Source organism: Planococcus citri, chromosome 4 (assembly GCF_950023065.1).
Source record: "Planococcus citri chromosome 4, ihPlaCitr1.1, whole genome shotgun sequence".
NCBI lineage: Eukaryota > Metazoa > Arthropoda > Insecta > Hemiptera > Pseudococcidae > Planococcus > Planococcus citri.
The window spans coordinates 35,802,137-35,814,201 of NC_088680.1; the positions used below are offsets into that span (position 1 = coordinate 35,802,137).

General features: G+C 34.7%; 1 protein-coding gene across 2 annotated transcripts in view; it reads right to left on the minus strand.

Annotated features, from left to right (window-relative positions):
• Window positions 1-8,429, minus strand: part of LOC135842721 (calsenilin-like) — a 32,863-nt gene extending 24,434 nt beyond the window's left edge. The window contains exons 1-2 of one of the 2 annotated variants that reach the window (XM_065360312.1): window positions 8,174-8,429; window positions 1,111-1,298 (exon numbers count right to left, since the gene is read on the minus strand). In XM_065360312.1, coding sequence (XP_065216384.1) covers window positions 1,111-1,138 — 28 coding nt within the window. In that variant the 5' untranslated portion in view covers window positions 1,139-1,298; window positions 8,174-8,429. Of the gene's footprint in view, window positions 1-1,110; window positions 1,299-7,682; window positions 7,970-8,173 lie in introns of those variants that run through there. The other variant, XM_065360314.1, reaches the window with a different exon arrangement.
• Window positions 8,430-12,065: the final 3,636 nt, after the last annotated feature.

Below are 12,065 nucleotides of genomic sequence, written 5' to 3' on the forward strand. Positions count from 1 at the left end.
TTCGCCTGCAGCAATGATGACTAATTTCAAACAGTAACAATAAGTAGGTGGAGAAAAAATGAATGAACAAAAACCAGAGAAAATGAACTGCACCTCGAAACAAATGACAAAAAGAAATACTCAAACTGCAAAGTACTATACCTACGTAGGTATAATATGCGTTATAAATGGAAACTGAACCCGCCACGCCGCGTCATCACGCCGCCGCCGAACGCATAGAAATTACGTATTCTAAAATGTTACTTCAACTTGACATCTGTCAACTATATACGTTGTATGTACTATACCCATAATCTATTTAAGTTTGCGAAAAATAGTCTCGACGCGACGCCGACGGAAGAAAAGCACGAGAAAATGTCACATTTCAAAATGTTTTAACAGTTGCCATTTCCATTTGCCGGGTTGACAGATTTTGAAATGAAAACGAAGCTTTTTTTTCACTGTGAAGCTCGGGTGCGGCGCGGCGTGTTGTCATCCTCGTCGTGCTCAAAAGTTTGCAAAATTGATACCGAGCGACCCTCCCCCCTCTTCCTGCCTTACGACGCGGCGTAAAACTCACAACGAGCAAAGTGAAGGCGAAAGCGAATCATCCAAATTACCAAACTGTCCAAGTTGGCTTTTTTAACTCAAATTTTTATTGTTAACTACTTAATAAATGAAAAAAAGTATGAATTTTGACGATTTTACTTAAATACGAGTGCGAAATGTGGTAATCGGGGTATTTTAACCTGCTTAACACGAATCCGGCGTTAGTTTTTTGTAAATGGAGTTTTTAATGGTGGAAAAGTGCGATGAAACTCGAATAGTAATTCTTGAGAGGGTGACCGAAGGACTGTCTGTTTTACTACCCAAAAATGGCTATGGAAATAACCCCTCTTTGGGGACCTCTGGCTCAGCTTCCTGAACTACTGAAGGGCTTTAAAAAAATTTTCTGGTATAGGTAATCGCAGAAACGTACTCACTACATAGCTTGAACTTATTTCATGCCCAATTTACCAGTAAAAAGTACTACCTCAAAAGAATGATAATGAACTAAAACAAAAAAAAAAAAAAATAGAACGAAAAACAAAAGAAAAGGAAAACAAACAAACAAATGGATTAAAAACTGACCTTTCTTTTTGCTTCCGAACATAGACATAGCGATGTTCACGAAGGTATGAACCTGAACGGAATGTCTCCTGGCATTATACTCGTAAAGTTGGTTTCTTCTTTTAAAATCATTTAATCACTATAGGTAGGATCGGAAAGCTAAGTAATTTTTTAAATGCGCTGATAAGCATTAATGGCGACGGGCATTCCTGTAAAATATTTCGTCATTTTTAATAAGCAAGCTGATTAATACACGCAATGTACATTATTTATACATATCTATCTACTAATAAAAATTATACGTACGTTATACATACATTTACATAGGTAGGTATAGGTACCTACTTATTCCTACTTATTTAAACAAGCGCCAGAAGCAAAATAATGCAGTATGCGGTAGTCGTAGGAAGGAAGGCGAGGGTGGTGGTAAAGGTGTACTTGTACGTGATGTGATTGTGTAGGTAGGTACCTTACCTACTTGACGTGATTTTTTTGGCATTTTTTACCCTTTTTCACTCCTTTAAGCTCCTTGACTCTTCAAAAATCGTGAGGGAACAATTTCTCTTGCCATATTCTGTTAAATCAAATTCATAGACAACCCAAACCGCAAAGTTGATCAAAATAAACCTGCATACTTGACAGAGTTATTGAGTTATTGAATTTTAAGGTTGCATACTCGTAAATTGTATATTATGGGCAGGCCTTTTTTGTATTTCCTTCCTTGGGGGGGGGGGAGCTAAATTGAGTTGCAAGTCCCTAATTTTCATCCCCCCCCACACACAGTGTTTTGAGAAAAAATTCAAAGTACCTAAATTATTTTTTTATCGTTTAAAAAAATATTTTTGAAAATATAGTGAGCATTTAGAAAAAAAAATGATCACCTTTTTCTGATCCTCAAGCAATAATGTTCCATAATTCAAAAAAAATTTTAAATGTGGCAACCTTGATAGGTTTTGTATTTGGATAATTTTGACTTTGAAAAAAATTCGAAACTTGAAAAAAAAGTTACCAAAATTTATTCTTTTTCATAAAAAAAATTCTTTCATCTTTTCAGTTTATACGGATTTTTTTTGGAATTTCAAATTTTTTTTGGGGGGGGGGGGACTGCCATGCTTCCCACAAAAAGCCCTGATTATGGGTACTACAGCCATTATTCAAACTTCAACTTCATGACTTTTTTGTCAAAAGTTGTTGTGGTCATGTAACCTTTAAAAACGAGTAGAAATTCCAACCTCGACTTCCTTCCAACCTCCTCTCCTTCCCACCACACTCGGGCCCCCTTAAATTCCTTCCTTTCAGATAGACATTGTGATCTATCAAAATGAGTTAGAATTTCGCGCTGAATTTAAAAATGGCGATCATTCCCCTCCAACCGCCCTTCCTTCTCAGATCGAATTTGGACCCTCGAAATAATTCATTGTTTCCTTTTTGATGATTGAATAGCGAATCAAAATGGGCCAGAATTTCGTTTTCTTGGAATTTTTTCAATCTAGAATAGAGACTCTTCATTAGTCGTTCATGGAAATCCTCAGATCTTCTTACCGTAAAAGATGGATGCATTTTCCAAATTGATAATGATAACAGTAGATTATTATTTTTTTTGTCGAAAATTAAGGGTAAAAAACGACAACAAAAATTGACCAATGCGAGAAGGAAAAGGAGTAAGAAAAGGCCAGTTTTTGGTATTTTCAAAGGACTTTTTATGTGATAGGAATTCTGGTAAAATGACATGTTGCATATCTTAGGCAGGTGTACCAACATTTAATTCATGCCAACATGCACATTGAACATTTAAAAATGAGATTTCTTAGGACTTGAATTACTTTAGGCACCAAAAACTGTAAAACCTCGTGTTCGAAAAAAATGTGGGTTATTCGGTCCTGCTTCTACACTGTCGAAGTGTCGATATTATTTTTTTTCTATTTCAGGTTGAGAGAAGTTGTCCAAAAGTACAGAAAAATTTGCTTTCAAATGACCAAGACTTTCACTTGTGTGTAGCAACCTTTCAGGCTTGAGAAAACTTGTATTACAAGAGATGGACATTTTCAATAACAATTGTAAAGAGAGGTGATATATCTTACCACGAAGACTAAAAATCTTTTCAGCTTCTTAACTGCGTTTTCTCTGGTTAGCAGTCTGTGTTGTCATTTATTTGGCATAATGAGAGGCAGAATTGAGGACCAACTTCCTTTTCTGCATTTCAAAATCCTCGCTCGGAGCCAAATCTCCATTATAGATCAGTTACGCTTTTTATTATAGAAGAAACATTGCTATTTTCATGCGTTATTGCCGAATAGTGTTTCATTGTATCCTAAAATTTACGATTTATAATGCTTCAAAATTGCAAAAATTCGACAATTTGTAGAAAAATTGAATAATTGTAGTATACATACAACCGTTAGGAACGTAAATTTGAGGGGTTTTTTATATGTATTCTTTGTATTGCATCAAAATCCGAGTAAGTAGAGCTGCTGTGAGCCTCATTTAAGAAATTTATTTCAAATACGGAGTATATTTGAGCACATAAAAGTTTTCTTTTGTCAATTTTACGTTCACCACTGCGATAAAAAATTCTTTACAAAATTCTGCCGAAAGGTTCATTCTTCATCTACATATTCTGGGTAGTAGGTACTTAAATTTTACATCCAATACTTTTGGATATCGATTTTTCCCCTCGTAAAACACGCGTTTTTTTAGCTATACCAGGAGGGGGTGAGGTGGGAAGCGGATTTTTGAGTGGAACATTTTTTTCAGAGGTACCAAACAATAATCCATCATAATTTCCCAAATCTAGGAACAGGGACATTTCACCTATCTTACCTAATAGGAATACCCTTTCGTTGAAAAAGAAGATAGAAAGAAAGGAAGGAAGGAAGAAAAAAAAAGAAAAAAACAACAGGAGCAACGTTAGTATCCACATCCAATCAACGTATCATTTATCAAAACAGCTAAAAGCAACGGGCACGTGTGTGATTGCGTAATGTAACATGTACAGTATAACGTCCAAGTAGGTATGGCATGGCATGGCTCACTACATACAAATACTTCATACTTCATACACAATAAACATAGCTGCCATCAGATTCACCGACTCGTGAGCTTTATTCGCGATAGCGCAACATTAATCATATCAGTAGAGATAGGTGCTAGTACTGGGTAGGTAAAGGTATAGGTAATACGTATAGTATCCTCGTATCACACACTATCACAGCCTTTAGCCATTAGCTAGCTATACACACACAGCACACAGTATACGGTACTCACACATGCACATAGGTAATCGTGTTCATCGGTGAGGGTGTGTATAATATGTAGCTTTTACTGCGTATTTGCGAACGTGCTTTTTTGTGACGTCTTTGGCCATATTTTTCAGTACGACCCGCGATCACGAGGTCATTTTCTTTAGCTAGGTATTTGTCAAAAATCTCCGCACTTCCGTACCGCTATTATTGGTTTACAGAGTTGCTTTGCATTTTTGTCCCCCAAAACAAAAAGTTCAGTTCATTTCTGGTAGATATGGGTATTTGGGTAATGCCAGAATAAAGGTATTTTAGATTTTTGCAGTCGCACAATTGGGGATGGGGCCTAAAAATCCCCAACTTTCAAAACGGCTTCGACGTAAAAAAAAATCATATCTACATCATAAAGGAGTTCGTTCCGAATCCATTGAATTAAAGTTCTGGAAAAACGGCTTATCCAATAGGGAGCAGTTGCATTTTGAAGTCGCATCCCCTCCAATTTCAAGTGGAAATTAACGGTTGTAGGATGATTCAAAAGTGATGTTGCGACCTATCAAAATAAGTTGAAATTTCGCGAGAAATTTAAATATTTCCTCGAAAATATTTTTTGAGCTCAAGATTGGGTCATGATTTTAGGGATTTTTGAAATAGATGTAATTCGACCTATCAAAATAGGTTAAAACTTCACGAGAAAATTACACTTTTCCACAAACGTGTCATTTTAGAATTCTCGAAGAATTTTGTTATCAAAATTCGGCCACGACTGTGGGATTTTGGAAAAAGTTCTCTGCAACTTATCGAAATAGGTCAACATTTTGAAAAAAAATCAAAGATTTCCACGAAACTGTTTCTTGAACTGTCTCAGAAAATTTTGTGTCCAAAAACGGGTCACGATGTTTGAGGTTTTGGAATTAGTGTTATGTAGTACTCTTATCAAAATAGGTTAAAATTTCACGAAAAAATTACACTTTTCCACAAGCAATTTTAGCATTTTTGAAGCATTCTGAGCCCAAAATTCGTGAATAATTTCGGTGATTTCTGATAAAGACGTCATGCAACTAATAAAATAGTTATCTATAAATTTCAACCGAAACTCGAAAAACGCAACACATGAAATCTTTTTTGAGCACTTTTGAAAAATGTTGAGCCTAAAATCAAGTCAATTTTTCGAATAGTATTTATGAAAAAGTGTCATGCGATGTATCGAAATGTGTCAAATGAAGAGAAAGTCCAGTGCTGTAATCCAAGCCGATTTTTTTTCAACATCTCTTAAGAATTTATAAGAGAAGAAATCGTTGAAGATTATTACTCATTAACTTTTTAAATTGAGAAATTATGTATATTTTGCATATTTTTTATATTTTTCAGAATCATTTCGTTCAAACTGAATTTCACTTTTTTTGCTTCAATTTTTTCTTGCCTTCACTAAAATGAAAGAATTGCCGTAAAGCAAGAATTAGCGCTTCTTAAAAAATTTTGTCAAAAATTACGATCATTTGACCATTTTTTCAAAAAACTACTTCCTGAGAATTTTGAAGAATAAACATCACAATTTTTCGCCAACTCGCCAAAAAGTGGCACTCTTTGACAATTTTGACAAAAAAAAATGAAATGTTGTGACAATTTTGGCAAAAATTCGCCTTTTTTGACAACTTGACCAAAAATGGAAATCTTTTTGACAGTTGTGACGAAAATGTGCACTTCTAGTTTTGCTAAAAAAAAATGGCCTTTGACCCCCTTTCCAAAAATCGACTTTTTTTGCCTTTGGCAAATTTGGTGAAAAAAAAGAACTTTAGAAGCAAGTTTGCAAAAACCAGATTTTTGTTTGGAAATTTTGGAATAAAAAGAGGACTTTTTAAACAGATGAAGCTAAAATAAATTCTTTTTGGATGTTTGGCGTGTGGGGAGGGGGGGTGAGGCAAAAATTATGGAGTTACTATACTTTTAAGAATTAGCGTGACTCCCTCACTCCCTCCCCCCCAACAAAAACCCAAGTGACAAAAATAGGCTTCAAGAATATGAAATTATCATTCGTTTACTAGAACAGGTTGTCTAATAGTCATGAAAGTCATGAAAAGTCATGAAGAAGTCATGAATTTTGCTCGAAACACGCTTGAGAATTTTTTTAAAAGCCCATAAAATGAAAAAAAATAAGAAGATGAAAAATTAATTGTTCAAAAAATTAAAAAAATGAAAAAACTGAAATACGTAATTTTTGAAATGTAGAAAATGACAACCCTGTTCGACGAGTAAATAAGCTATTTACCCATCAGGTCCTTCAGATCCAGAAGTTCAGGAAAAGTTTGTCTTTTTGCCTACGAGCTCTTCTTTTCAAAATAGTGAGTAAAAAGTCCTTTTTGTTCGAAGGTCCTTCTTTTTTTTGAATTTTTAAATTATTCTGTTATTTTATCAAAATCGAGCAAAAAATGAAAACTCAATTTTTCGAAATTTTTATTTCCATTGTTTGATGTATGTACTTGAGTATTTTCTTGATTATTTTTTTGTTTCTTTTCAAAATTATAAATTTTCAAAACTGTTTTTTTGACAAATTCATCTAAATACAGGGAGGATCAGTCCCTCAAAAATGCCATTTTCGGCTATTTACTGAGTTTGAGACACGTGACAATTAAACGAAAAATAGACTATTAACGTCGATGAATGGAAATGTACTGGCATTCAAGTTATTATTTGGGTGAGATGGGGGGGGGGGGTATTTTCATGCGGTGAAAATGTGAAAAATATGTCATAAAAAAGTCATGATTTTTTGTGTGGGAGTTTTGTTAAATACATAGGTAGGTACCCTGTGGAAAAATTAAAGATAAATTCACCTCTAAGCCAACTCCTTGAGTAAATACTTATGAATATGGCTCTAAAACTGATTTTAAATTCTGAATTCAACATGTCACATATAGGTTCGGAGACTCATATTACAACATTTTAAGTAGAGGGGGGGGGGGGGGTAGCCGAGGTACTCAAAAAACTACGTTTCTTTTTCAAAAATGAATTTACTTTGAACACACCTGGCGCAGCTTCTTGAAAGGCTAGGGTGCTCGCATTTTCCCGGAGCATGTTCTTTTTTTTTCGATCTACCTTAATGTACTTATGATAAATGTGGACATGAGAAGGTGTACCTACGTTTAGGTGCAAAGAAACTACTCCTCAGTTCAGTTGAAAAGCTCGCGTAAATTATGAACGAATATGCTTTGTGCAGTGTGTAATCTTGTTATTCACACTGTCCAGCGTGTAAATGTTGCGAAAAAATTTGCAAACTTACGAAAAGACATAAGCGTAATTGAAACAAACAAGCACTTATTAGTCAGGCAGGCAGGAAGGTAGGTAAATGGATAGAGTTACCTTTGATGAACATCGATGAAGCTACTAGTATTGTTGCTCAATTCCCTCGAAATCAAAACAACGCATATATTCCTTGAGAAAATCATACCATAGTTGTCGTGTTCTCGCTTTCGCTACTACCTGTACCTACGAATACACAGACGTACCTCTATCCTCATCACCTAATCACCTACTAGCTACTGGTCGTATGATTGATGAAGAATGTAGCCACAAATGGCACGGAAGAAAAGGGTCGCTTAAGGTACGAATTTTCGTACCTACAGTATATTATACAGACTGCGAGTAGTCGAGTACCTACACGTAGACTCTCTACCTGCTATAAATTTATATTATAGTACTTGGAAATGAAATAAAAACAGGCGTATGGAGTAAGTAGGTACGTAGTACGACAAAGCACGATTTTGCGGCGGCGCGGCGTAATGCGTATTAAAACAAAAACCCAATAATAATAGTTAGTATTTTAGGCAGGTATTAATAAAGTAGGTACCTACATTGATAATTACATGGGGAAAAGGCGCGATGGTGGTAATGGTATCGGCTGCGGCGCAATACGTACAAAGGAACGATCGAGAATTTTTTTCGCACGAAATTTGCGCAACGAAAACGCGAACGCACGCCCGACCGCAAGTAAAATTTGTTTAAACTGAAATGAAACCCAACTCGAAACCGAACTGACGTCAGGCAAGAAGCGAAGAGCGAATTTACCAGCGGCATCTACGGCTACCGCTACCACTGCCACTACCACTACTACAACTACGCAGGATGCACGAATATCAGGTAGGTAAGACAGATGTACCTACGTAGTAATATACCAGCACAAGCTAAAGCTACAGCTGGAAGTGGAAGTATACGAACTATACAGCCCTATTCCTATGCCCTAGCCGTAGCCATAGCGCCGTAGCCGTACAGCTTCCAGCCTCCCTTCGTATCATTCTCGAATCTCGATGTTCTACGTTTGCGTTAACAACAGCAACACTGTACCCTAAGCCGTAAGCTCATGTATATAGCCTACTCGTACTGTACGCATAGTCGCCTAGTCTGTAACCTTTGCGTAGGCATAGGCCTACGTGTATACGTAATCTTCATTTTTATATATCTCTTCTTTTTGGCCACGAGCAGGAGCAGCGCGGTACGGTACGGTACCGGGTACGTTGAACGTTTCAAGTTACCATTTAAAATATCCGAGAGCTTTTTTCACTTGGAGTTGGTGATTAAAAAAAAATTAATGTGGTTAGATCTCAATGAGAAATGACGAATGAAGCGAACCGCAGTTCTCAAAGTGCATTTGCAGGGGAGATAGGGGTGCTCGAAGTTTTAAGGAAAGGGCTATTGTAAAGTTCGAGCGGGGTTGGCTCGAGAACTAAGAATGGTACACTTTTGGAACTTTTCTCAGTTTGTGGGTTTATAGAAGAGCTTTTTGGAAATGTGATGAGAATCAGTGTTGGTAATCTGCTGAAAAAGTTGAGAATGATATTTCTCCATGGCGTTCGTGCTAATCCCCGTATTTTCTCGGATTTGAAAAATTATATTTCCAAAAATTCCGAAAAAATTACCTTAAGTTAGTGCAACTTTTTTTAATGCTGATCGATGTGTCAAAAAATTGGAGTAGAGTGTTTTCGTATTCACGATTTGAAAATTTCCAGACATTATCAGAAACAAATAATTCCCAAATTGCCCAAATTGGCATTATTTTCATCAATTCTACAGTACACCATATTTTCAGAAAAGTTGGTATAAAAGCATTTTTTATGTACCTACTACCTACTCATCACAGTAGTTTTTTGTAATATTTAAAAAGTGATGAAGAAACATGAGGAATCTTACAAAAATTTACATTGTACCTACTCGTTTTTTTTCTTCAAGTAACTAAGTTACTGAAGTTAGTAACGTTTGGTTACTTTCTAAAAATTTTTGGTTACCAGAAGTTACTTTTTCCTAGTTTTTTTTACAAATTTCCTTTTTTTTCAAAATTATAACCAGAATTTTTGAAGAAAGAAAAAATGCTCTGATTTAAATGGTCTTACTGCTTTTTTAGCATTACGAATTTTATTTTTCCTGATTAGATTTGATGGTTTTTGTTCTGAACTTTTTAAAAGTTTTTCCTAATTTTAACAAGTACATATTACTCATGCAGTCATTATTTTTGAATTTCTCGGTGGTTTTTACTGGATTTGGTCCTGTTTTGATTGATTTTTACATGTTGAGTTGTAGCGATTTTTTTCCATAATAATTTTCCATGATTTTATTTTGAATTTTGATGGTTTTTTTTTCGCCTGAATTGTTGCTGAATTTTATCACCTCGAGTTCTCGTGATTTTTACATCAAAATTTTTTCTTTCGAATTTTTATGAATAATTCTTTTTTTAGATTTTCAATGATTTTTCCGGAATTTCAACTTTTTTTCTCTTCAAATTTTGGTGAAGTTTCGCCAGTCTTGGTAGACTTACTAACTTCGAATTTTGATGATTTTAGTTTTGTTCTAAATTACGGTCATTTTCTTGCCTCATTTTTGACTTTTTTTTTTCATTTTAGCATTTTTTTTCTGGTCTTGTGCTTTGAAAAAACTAGTGTTTTTTTTGTTAAATGTAATTTTTCTGCTTCCAAAAGTTATGATTTTCTTTAAATTTTGATTTTTTTATGGAGGGAGGGGAGCTTTTTCAAGATTTGATGAGTTTGTTTTTTTCATTTTCATCTTTTGTGATGGATTTTTTTCAGAATCTTGATATCTTTCATTCGTTGATCCCTCTCTCTTTTCTCTTTCGCTCCCATGTTATGAGGAAGGTGCTCGGGATTTCCTCTCTCTTTGAAATTAAGAGAAGAATAAAACGTGAACAAAATCAAGAAACCCCCCTCCTAAATTCAAAATAAAAACATCAAGTCTTGAAATACAAAAAAAAAAAACAAAGAAAAACGAATCGATAAAACTCAAAATAAAGTTATGGAAGGGATGAGAATGGAAAACTCTTGAAAATTCAGTTCATGAAAAATAACTTAAAATTCAGAACTGAGAACTCGCGAGAGTTAAAACTAAAAGAAGTATGAAATCAGAAAAAAAATCAAACATTTTGAGAAAAATCATCCAAAAATTTTGAGCGAAACTCAAGATGAATGATTCGAAAGAAAAATATAATTTGAACTTGAAACAAAATCGTTCAATAATTTTGTTGCATTTTTTTTTTTTTTTTTTTTTTGAAACTTGTGTCAATTTTTGCCAGTTTTGATGTCTTTTTCTCGCGAAATTGAGGATTTTTTTACATTTCGTAATCACTGTACATTTTTTTGTACTTATTCGAATTTTAAAAATTATTTTCACTTTTCCCTTTGGATTGTAAGCTCTCCTTCCCGTTTTCTGTTCTGCTCTGAAATGATTCTTCTTATTTACGGAATTTTTTACTATGTATGTATTATTGTTCATTCTTTCTCAACACTGGAATAATTTTTTTCATCAATTGCTTGCTCGTGTCAAAATTTCTGCGATTTTACAATTGACATTTTTTTGTACATTTTTGAAATGATTTCGAATAAGATTAAATTTAGTTCCTCCCTATTTCGGTGGTCAAATTTTGAATTTTTCACCCCCTTCACCCCTCCCCCTTACCCATACCAAAAAAATATTGTTAAATTCGTGATCTACGCACTCGAAAAAGTACATTTCGACGTATCACACATCATTGTAGTCAAATTTTGAATTTTTCACCGTTTTCACCCACTTCGCGTCACTCACCATTCACCTCTACGAAAAAAAATATTGTCAAATTCGTGATCTACGCCTTCAAAAACATGCATTTCGACATACCACACATCATTATGGACAAATTTTGAATTTTCACCCCCTTCACCCCCCCTACACCAATCACCCCTACAAAAAAAATATTCTCAAATTCGTGGTCTACACACTCGAAAAAGTACATTTCGACGTATCGCTCATCATTGTAGTCAAATTTTGAATTTTTCACCGTTTTCACCCCCTTCATCCCTCACCATTGACCCCTACGATTTTTTTTTCAAATTCGTGATCTACACCCTCAAAAACATACTTTTAAACCAAAAATTGTCATTAAAACCTTGTAAAACTCATTTTGAAAAAAAAAATTTAGTGTGTGCATTCCAAAACGTGCTTACAGTAGGTCCCTCCAAGACGCCAACTTCATGTGGAATGATAATGACTTAATGAATAACTTTGATTCAATAATGAGTACCTATAATACTTCACATTTTTTTTTCTACCCAAAATATGAACTATGAAGTTCAAATCATTTTCATTTAAAATTTCTGCTGGTCACAGGCCTTTGTTTTCAGTTTTATTTACCAACACGACACGATTTTTGGAATTTGGATTTTGAGTCCTCCTCTGACTCAGTCGTTCACTTTCCAAGTGTTGGTA